The sequence below is a fragment of the Arachis ipaensis genome, chromosome B09 (genome assembly GCF_000816755.2).
Source record: "Arachis ipaensis cultivar K30076 chromosome B09, Araip1.1, whole genome shotgun sequence".
Classification (NCBI taxonomy): Eukaryota; Viridiplantae; Streptophyta; class Magnoliopsida; order Fabales; family Fabaceae; genus Arachis; species Arachis ipaensis.
This window is the reverse complement of record NC_029793.2, coordinates 22,992,079-23,002,051: the sequence shown is the minus strand read 5'-3', so window position 1 is coordinate 23,002,051 and position 9,973 is coordinate 22,992,079. Positions and strand designations below refer to the sequence as shown.

Genomic DNA, 9,973 nt, shown 5'->3' with positions numbered 1-9,973 from the left:
TCAACATGAACTTGCATTAAAGCAAAGTCACGATTATGCTTTTGTTACTCTCTTGAAGAATGTTGTTTAACTTCTCTTCCAGACTACGAAGTGATATTTTTACACGCTTTCGATTCTTTTAAGGACAATGTATTCGGAAGTATTTTAATTATGCTCTTGAGTTCTGTGAGCTTTGTCTTGGGTCTGAGATATCCTTTTCTGTAAACCTCATGCTTCCTCGACTCAACTTGAGTTTGTTTCAAACTGATGCGCTGGTTTTCTTCTTATTGATCCTATTGAACTTCTTTGATCTAAGGGTTATATTTGAAGTTGTCAATCAATTTATTTCTAGCAAACTTCCTTGCTTGAACGTCTTTGTTTATCTGGAAATTGGATACATTCCCCTAAATCTATGATTATTATTCTTGACATATATCTTTCCTTTCCGAATCTGGTATCCTTCTGAGTAGACTCGAGAATTGTTTGATATCACGTGGGACTTGTAGACGTAGTGATGCATAGTTCTCTTTATAATATAAATATATATATAAGGAATACCTGTGAAGGTAAAGATAGAATTGATGATGTGTATGGAAAAAGTAGTTCTTTAAAGAATGAGTTGCAATAAGGAGAAAGAAAAAAAGAAAAGCTCAAGATTCCACTCTCTTGAGAGTTATGACCACTTACAATTTGTCTAGTGTCTTACCAATGTGTACAAATATTAATTAAACACTGAAGCATGTTAAGTTATTGCTCACTTTTTATCTTAGAGCATATCAACAACTTACTTTCCATCCATAAAAGTTATTTCTTACACCTAATGTTTCCTGCTAATGAGGGTGTTACTTATGATTTCTGCTTCTTGATCTTATTTATGCTAATGATAACAAAATTTGAAACTGATGCATACTTCACATTTTAATGACTTGAAGTTGGTCAACAAATTTTCTAAGTACTTGGGCATCTTTCATTCATAGACATCAATGACCAATTACTGTTCTTTATTTGCTCCTCTTTTTGGTTGACAAGCCTTAACTCCTAACTAATTATTATTAGTCTCTCTGGTATTTTGGTTTAAAGTTTTAAACAGGCTCATATTTTAGTATTAAATAGTATAAGTGTCTTCGTAATGTCCGAGCAATCAGAGTCGCGCAGCCGGAAGTGTGAGCTTTGGTAGTTAGGGTGTTACAGGTCCAATCTCTTTATCTGGATCCGGAGTGAAGAACATAGCTATAGTAAGCCTGTCCTTTTCTTGCTTATATTTGCTTCTATTTTTATACTTTCTCTTAACAAAAAACAATTAAAAAGAAAAGTGAAAAAGGCTGTATTTTTATACTTTCTTTTAAACTATTAAATACAAGTTTAGTTAACGTATGTATCTGAATATAAATTGTCCACATTCTTTTATCCTTTTCTTTTCTGCATCTGATGGAGCCTTTTCTTTTCTGCATATACAAGTTCATCTGGCATCTAATGCTTTTCTTTAATTTTCTGTTTTACCTTTTAATACCGTATTGAGAAGCAGCCCCCACATAAAAAAATTTGAAAAGCTGGAATAAATATGGTTGGTAGAGACAGAGATCGTGGTCGTAGTCGTGGCCGTGGCCGAGGGCAAAAGGGGAGGCCTAGGCTTTCTACCGGTCATCTTGTGAACATTACCATTGATCTTGGTTTGTCCCCTCTTGTGAATCTCATCCTTATGTGGGTCAGTTTGATTCGTTTCAAGATAGTGCATTGTTTATTCTCCCATTATCTCTACAAGAGTTTTTAGTTAAAGATTTGTCATTTAAAAATTACAAATGATTGAGTTGTCTTTTTCTATGACTTTTGTATTCTTTTGGATCAATTTAAAACTTGTTTGATGTTTCATGTCTAGTGGATCTTGTTTGAACTACTTTAAATTAAGATCCTTTCTTGCAAGGCTTGACTCCTTTTTAGTACATATTAAACTTCTTGAATGTTCTTCCGAGATGGTGATTTCAAGAACGCTTTTGGAGTCTTGTTTTGAACCTTTTAAAGAAGTTTCGAATTCTCTTTGACGAAATATTAAACGGAATTTATTTTCTGTTGTTTGATTGAGATTAAAACCATTGTCCAATTTTGACGAAATTAATTTTAAGTTGGCATGCGCCATTTTAAATGAAGTTTTGGAAAGCTTCCTTGTTTAGTGGAAACCGGTTTGTTTGTAACACACCACTTATTTCCTTACCAGATTGTGTGCAAATTTTTACCTTGGAGTTTCTTTTCTAAAAGGAGTTTAATTTTCTCTTTCATCCTTGCTACGAATGTTATACACGCTTGTTTGAATATGAACTTTGAGAATTTTTGAACAAGCCTTTGATTTCTCTCCCGAGTTTTACGAACTGCTTTTGGTTAAGATGTGCATCTAATTATCTTTCTAAAATATTTGAAGAAATATTTTAGCTCTTAGCCAAAGTTGTGTGCATTTTGTTTTTGGGACTCTACAAAATCTACTTCAACATGAACTTGTATTGAAGTAAATCCACGTTTATGCTTTTGTTACTCCCTTGAAGGATAATTGTTGCTTAACTTTTCTTTTAGACTGCGAGGTGACTTTCCTGCAAGTTTTCGATTCTTTTATGGACAATGAATTCGGAAGTGTTTTTAATCGTGCTCTTAAAGTTCTGTGAGCTTTGTCTTGGGTTTGAGAGATTCTTCTCTATAAACTTCATACTTCTTCAACTCAGCTTGAATTTGTTTCAAACTAATGCGCTGATCCTCCTCTTTGTTGATCCTATTGGATTTCTTTGATTCAAGGGTTATCTTTGAGGTTGTTAATTGAATTGTGTCTAGCAAACTTCATTGCTTGAGTATCCTTGGTTATCTGGGATTGGATATATTCTCTCAAATCTATTATTGCTATCCTTGACATTTGACTCTCCTTTCTAAATCTTGTATCCTTCTGAGTAGACTCGAGAATTGTTTGATATCACGTGCGACTTGTAGACGTAGTAACGCGATGCGTTAGTTCTTTAAGACGTGATATGTGTATGCGGAAGTTGATGCGGTAGGTGTACAACGTTAAGAGTTGTGTGTGTTTTGTTCCTTGCGAGCGGGTTTGCGGTTGTCAGGCTTGTGATCGAGTATGGGGATTGTAAAGTACTTGATGGAGTTGGGAAGTTGAAGCTTTGAGGTTGATATGAGATTAGTGTGCAAATGTTGAGTACGTCGTTTTAACCCCATCATGTCTTATAGCCTTCGATGCCTTGCCTTACTATCACATGATTGACCCAGGATACCTTTTGCATTGAGCCTATCTTGTAATGTTTGCTTTGCGACCATGCTCCTACCTTTGCCTCCTTATGCTTATGACAATCAAAGTATTTGAAAATCGTATATATGATTATATTTTGAGATATTTTTGCTTATTCCTTAAATGTGTTCAAGGGTGAACTGTTATGGAATTTCTTTCATTTTGTATCAATTTTCGAGGGCGAAAATTTTTATAAGGTGGGTAGGATGTAAGACCCAGAATCTTTGAAAAGTCTTATTATGATCAAGTCTCAAATCATACGGTTATTTATAGCCTTAATTTCGGAAATCACTTTATTAAAGATAATTAAGGCAAGTTTTGATCTATGGGATTTGAGATAAGTTATGATTATTATCCAATTTCACAATTATTGGATTATTTTCTATATTCAGAGAATAAAGTTGGTAGTTGTGAAATAATAAGGATTTCTATATGATTTGAATTAAATAAGTAATATTTTAAATATTCATACTGCTACTTTGGAAAATAAGGGATTTAATTATATTACTCCTAATTATTTGATTTGAATATTTTATTGAAAATAATTTGTGAAATTGGTGAGCAAATAGTATTTTCTATATATAATTAGTGTTGGATTTAAATTGGGTTTCAAGTACTATATTACCCTATTTTTAAGTGAAATTACTAATTGCCCCTAACCCTAAGTTTCAAAAGTAAAACCCTAACCCTAAAACCCTACCCGGTTACCCGTTGTTGCCCATACCCCAGCAGCCACAATACGCACGGTTTCCTTTCTCCTTTTCATGAAAGGAAGGAAACAGAAGCAGAAAGTGAAATTGAGGGAGAAGGAAGAAGGGGTCGCCGGCGTGAAGGGGGAAGGGAAGGGAGTTCACCGTGCCGCCATCGTCCTCAGCCGCCTCACCGCGAGTTGTGCTTCGTGGCCCACACCCACACGATTTTCTTCACCGTGAAAGAAGAGAAGCTGAAAGGGGGACCTGAGAGGGCGAGGAACAGGCAAGAGAGAGTGAGAGGGTTGCGCCGCCACAGTCGTCCAGGGAGAACGCCGGGAAGGAGGAGCTGATGCGCTGCCCAGAACCGCGCTCAACTCACCGCTGTTCAGGCTCCGGGTTGCCGTCACCCTCGTGCAGCCGCCGCCGCGAAGTAGCCTTGCATCCGCCGCCGTCTTCGTAGGACTTGGGTGGCCGCGGCCGCTCCTCGCCATGGAGCCCGTGTCGTCGCCGTTCAGCCATCGCCGGAGCATAGACGCACGAGGGAAATGGACGCCGCCAGGAGCGTCGCGTCACCGCCGCTGCCTGTGCCGCTGTCGTCATCGCCGGACTTCTTGGGCGCCGCCGTTAGAAAGGGTTCTGGTCGCCGTTAATGGAGTTAGCCGGGACTGTTCCAAGGCTTTACCACTCATCCCGATCCTGCTCTGTTTTGGTTAATGCTGTTGCTTTTGTTCTGGCCGCCGAAAAACCTCGCTGCCACCACCTTTGCAGCGGAAACAGCCGCCGAGTCTTCTATGATGGTAAGCTCTAACTCGGCTTCAGCTTCTTTATCCGTTAATTTCTCCATGGGCCGTGAGAGTCGTTGATAAGGCTGGTTGTGTCAGGAGTTTACCGCGAGTTGCTGTCACTCTGGTCACCGGCTGTGACGTTGGTGTTACCGGAACCGCCACCGGTGCAGCCGCTACTTGGTTCCCTCGAGTACGGTAAGCATTTTGTTTGGAAGAGTCCTTTAATCGCTGCTTTATTATCATACGCTGACGTTTTGCGGCATTAATTGCTATGAGATTGAGTTTCGGTTGTTGTATGTTGCGATTAGTGTTGCTATGGTTATTGTGAACGTGGCTGGGAGCTGAGGTTTTGGTTGCCGTCAGTTCGGGTTGAGGCGGAAATGGGCTTGATGAGGCGTTTGGATTATGGAATTGCGTTTTGAGGTAGGGGCGCTTTCCAAAAACTAGAGTTTATTATTGGAATTATTACATATGGGTACTGATGTGAGATATTGTGTATTTGGTAATTGTATCTGCCTTATGCATTATTTGATTGACTCGAATGACTATGGATGTTGGTTTGGCTGAATTGTTGTGTGGCTTATAAAATGTAATGTTTGAAGTTGATTCTTTAAAGATTTGAAATGAGTTTAATCCGTCGAGGATTGGTTTGAATTGAGTCAATTATTTTGATGATGTGAGAGATAGAATACTCTTGAAATTCAGCCTGGGTTGCTTTAACTGATTTGGTTTTGATAAATGATTTATTGCTGAACCGATTCTTTAAAGCTTTATAAATGAGTTAAATCGCGACAACACCACTGTCGATTTTTATTGCTAAAAACACCAGCCCCACGCCCACTTCCCGCCTCCAAGTTCAGAAACACAATTTTATCCCAAATTCCTCACCAACCTTCATTTTATCCCAAATTCACCAACCCTCATTCTCCGCTACCGGCGTCACGGTTGTGCCGCCGTCGCACTCTATTGCTATCGTGCCGTTGTCGCTCCCCACTGTCGCTCCTCTTGCTCGCACCGCCCGTCGCTCCGCTGCTGTCGTGCCACCGGCGCTACTTCTTTCTGTTGCTGCCGTCGCTCCTCTTTCATGGGGGTTGAAGTTGGTTTTGCCTAAGTAAAAGAAACGGCTTTGAAAGAAGTAAATGATTACATGACTCGGTTTGGCTTAGATCCTATTTGCTTACTCAAATCAGAAAGCCAATGTTTTAGCGATTTTAAATGAATTTGGCGAAATGAGTTATGTTATTCTCCCCTAAAGACTTGGGACTCTGCCGAGAAACTTTTGTTATGATTTAGCATAGATAAATCTTTTTGAAAGGCTTTTTGAGTTTTTGAGAATTGAATGGTTCCTCCTTCAGAAAAGATTTCCGACTTTACTTTTACTGTAAACCGATGTTTTTGAAAAGAGGCATGAGACGGTTATTAATCACTGGTACGGTTTATCTTCAAGTATCCTATTACAGTAATTGCCAAAAACCCTCTACTGAGAACCCTTTCGAGGATGATGTTCTCACCCCCCCTACATTTTTCCCCTTTCAGGATATGGGCGCAGAAGTTACGAAGAGCTTATTTAATTGTTGTTGTGATGCTCTGTATTGTTTTAGTTATGATTTACTGCACCCTCGCCTTTATCTTGATATAATCTGTAAGAGGGATAGGAATTGTATTGGATTATGTTTGTAATATTATTTATATATATTTATGTATATATATGGATGTACTCTTTATGAGTTGTTGTAAGTTGAATGGTATTTATGGATGTACATTATCGAACGAAAGTATTTTTGGAAACAGTATTTCGGTTTAAAGTTTTAAACAGGCTCATATTTTAGTATTAAATAGTATAAGTGTCTTCGTAATGTCCGAGCAATCAGAGTCGCGCAGCCGGAAGTGTGAGCTTTGGTAGTTAGGGTGTTACAGGTCCAATCTCTTTATCTGGATCCGGAGTGAAGAACATAGCTATAGTAAGCCTGTCCTTTTCTTGCTTATATTTGCTTCTATTTTTATACTTTCTCTTAACAAAAAACAATTAAAAAGAAAAGTGAAAAAGGCTGTATTTTTATACTTTCTTTTAAACTATTAAATACAAGTTTAGTTAACGTATGTATCTGAATATAAATTGTCCACATTCTTTTATCCTTTTCTTTTCTGCATCTGATGGAGCCTTTTCTTTTCTGCATATACAAGTTCATCTGGCATCTAATGCTTTTCTTTAATTTTCTGTTTTACCTTTTAATACCGTATTGAGAAGCAGCCCCCACATAAAAAAATTTGAAAAGCTGGAATAAATATGGTTGGTAGAGACAGAGATCGTGGTCGTAGTCGTGGCCGTGGCCGAGGGCAAAAGGGGAGGCCTAGGCTTTCTACCGGTCACCCCCTTGACTTGCATGCAGATCCATACTCTCTCGTTGGGTCATCATCTGGAACGACTGCTCTGACCAATGGGAGACCGCCACCTATTGCTACTACTACCCTCTCCTGTCAGGAGCCTCAGATACACATGATACCTACTCCGGGTGTGCCAAGATCATGCACTCAACAAGCTAATGAACCTTCCAACACTGCCTCACATGGTGTGCAGAATGATCCAGCTATTGTAGCTCCCAGTCGAGCAGGATCTTGTGGGAAAAGACAAACAACATCTAACGGTACCCAAGATGCTCAGGGTCAAGGAACATCCACTGCCATTGGTCACTCCAGCACAAGTGCTCCCAAGCTCAGATATGATGGTGCCAAATGGTTTGTTATTTTCTTTAAATTTTATGAACTAAGCGTGCACTTTAAATGGTGTGCTTTTATTTGTTTAGTTGGATATTTGTTAATGAAAATATTTGCTTAACTATTTGCTTTGATTCGATATGCCTATCTTCTTAGTTCCTTTAGTTGTTATCAAAGCTAGCTTAACTATTTGCTTCCTGTGTCCAAGATCCATAAATTTAAATGGTGTGCTTTTATTTGTTTCTTTGAATCGTCGTTCCTGCACATTCACCTTTTTTGTTTGCTTCTCTGTTTGTACTATTTGAGGCAACTGGTAGAAGTGCGTGCAGTATTATTTGTCAGGATGATGCTGCTATAGTACTTGTCAGATGGTGGAATTATACTTACATTGCAGTTTTGACTTGTTAGTATCTGATGCAGTTTTGCCGTGCATGACTAGGCTGATGTTGTTTTGTTTTTCTGTGGTTTGTAATCAAAATCTCATGCTTTAGTTCTTTGAGATTTTAGTTACACTTTAGCTTTGGTAGTTTGCACATAGATTTATTATATTAAGATATTTTGAGCCCACAAAATAGAGCATGTTTGCTTCTTTCATGTCAATTTTAAATTTTATAAATGGTGACATTTGGTTTTTGATGTAGTTGGCACCCACCTAAGCCTGGATTGAAGCGTATTTCTCAGGTTTTTAGGGAAAACTACAACAAGCCTTGGATGAGTTTTGATGAGGCAGATGATGATACTCGAAAAATATGGTGGACTGAGTGGAGGGTAAATTCTATCTCCTTATGCTCCTTATGAATAGCATTCATTGCTCATTATGTTCTATATATTCTGCCTTCTTGTTATTCTCTTTTTCTTTGATAATCAAATAAAGTGTTGTTATCCCAATGAAGAACTGTTATGAGCTTGACTCTACAGGATTCTCATTTTGTTTAATTACTATATCTGTTTAATTAAACAAAAATTAATAATTAAAAACTACCCTGCATGGTATAATTTTTTATGTGTGCAGTGGGACATATTTTTAAGTGTCGGCTCTCCAAAATATTTTTTTATATATTTTTTTTATTTTTTACTTTTGATATAACAGCATGATCGAAGTGGTTAACAATGTTCAAACTACTGTCAAAGCATTCATCATCAATATAATTAAGCACATAATAAATAATATACTCACAATTATTCTTTGAGAATAGCACATGGTATATATATGCCTTTCATGTTTTCCATAGTTGTATAACTTTTTGGCTCATACATATATTTTAAGTGATATTGTAAAATGTGATTTTTTTTATTCCAATGATTGAAACTACCATACCTAAGTTTCATTATTGATACGGAAGAGGATTTTTTTAAAATAGAAATGCTTTGACATTATTGATACGGAGGAGGATAATATCTATCAAGCTTGGAGGTTTAGGGCTGCCAAGCGCTTGCGAGGTATACTCCGTGTCATTCCCAAAAATGTGCCCGTCCATATTGGATCCCACCAGAAGTTCTTGGTGAATTGATGAGACGTTGGGACACTGATGCCTATAGACAATTACATGCGAGAAATGCAGCTGCCAGGAAATCGACTCGAGGTACTTTCCTTCACACTGCAGGAGGCACCACCTTTCCAGAAGCGAAGTTATGCTTGGTAAGTTGCTTATAGAACCCTCTTTTTTACTTAAAGACAATCTTTACTATGATATTTGCTATTCTGAAAATTTCTTAAGGCCAAACAAGTAAGAAAAAACTCACAGCAATTGTGATGTGTTTGTTTACCTTATTTATTTCATTTATAATTTTTCTTATTGGAATAGCTGAGTTTTGAAGGTCGTTCATCAATTTTAATCCCTTGTCCATACCCTGCAGATGTATATATACAAATGAGTATCATAAGCTATTGTCTTCTACCATTTGATAAGTAGATTTGTCTGGTCTTTAACTAATGGGAGAAATGAGTTAAAATCACTGTCTGAGAGACGAGGGAGGAGGGAGAAAATGTGTTTTGAAATGAAGAAACCAATTAGAAACCATTCATTGGGAAGTAAAATCACATTTTTAATTAGAGACCATTCATTATTTATTATATCTTAGAAGAAGTAATTACTATCGTGTTGAGACAGGTTTGTATTGGTTTCTTATCTGTTGAGTTTGTGAATCGGATTTTGAAACTGTATTCGGAAGTTGATTAAGTTAAGGACATGGCTTTTTTGGTTGATAAATGCTTGCTTGCTTGATTTATGTTTCAGTAAGTGTGGCTAAGCAGGGTTGAATCAGCATTACTAGTTATATTAGATGTGTAATCGTGGTTTATTGTTTAATTAAATTCATTTACATTGCAAATGTGTGATTGATTGTAGTGTTTGAATCTGTTGGTTTTGAAAAGTGAAGTCGCTTTCCAAAGTTAACTAGCTTGTCATTTTTTTTTTAGAACTAGCTTGTAATCCGATTGTACACGTTTTCTTGCTCTTGTTCTTGTTATTTAATATTATGTATAAATTTTATTTTTATATTTAAAAGTTCATTTGTATTAACTGTTT

General features: G+C 37.3%; 1 protein-coding gene across 1 annotated transcript; it reads left to right on the top strand.

The window, feature by feature from the left end:
• LOC107619248 lies at window positions 1,507–9,092 on the top strand. The gene is made up of 5 exons (XM_021112294.1): window positions 1,507–1,547; window positions 3,565–3,568; window positions 7,029–7,466; window positions 8,087–8,213; window positions 8,807–9,092. Exons 1-5 carry the CDS (start codon window positions 1,541–1,543, stop codon window positions 8,954–8,956), a joined length of 726 nt encoding a protein of 241 aa, XP_020967953.1. The 5' UTR covers window positions 1,507–1,540; the 3' UTR covers window positions 8,957–9,092.

What these genes read in the sequence shown, in the direction of transcription:
- LOC107619248 (XM_021112294.1), top strand. An exon ending in AGATATGATGGTGCCAAATG is followed by an intron (nt 7,467 to 8,086) that starts GTTTGTTATTTT and finishes TTTTTGATGTAG; the next exon opens with TTGGCACCCACCTAAGCCTG. An exon ending in TATGGTGGACTGAGTGGAGG is followed by an intron (nt 8,214 to 8,806) that starts GTAAATTCTATC and finishes TTTTTAAAATAG; the next exon opens with AAATGCTTTGACATTATTGA.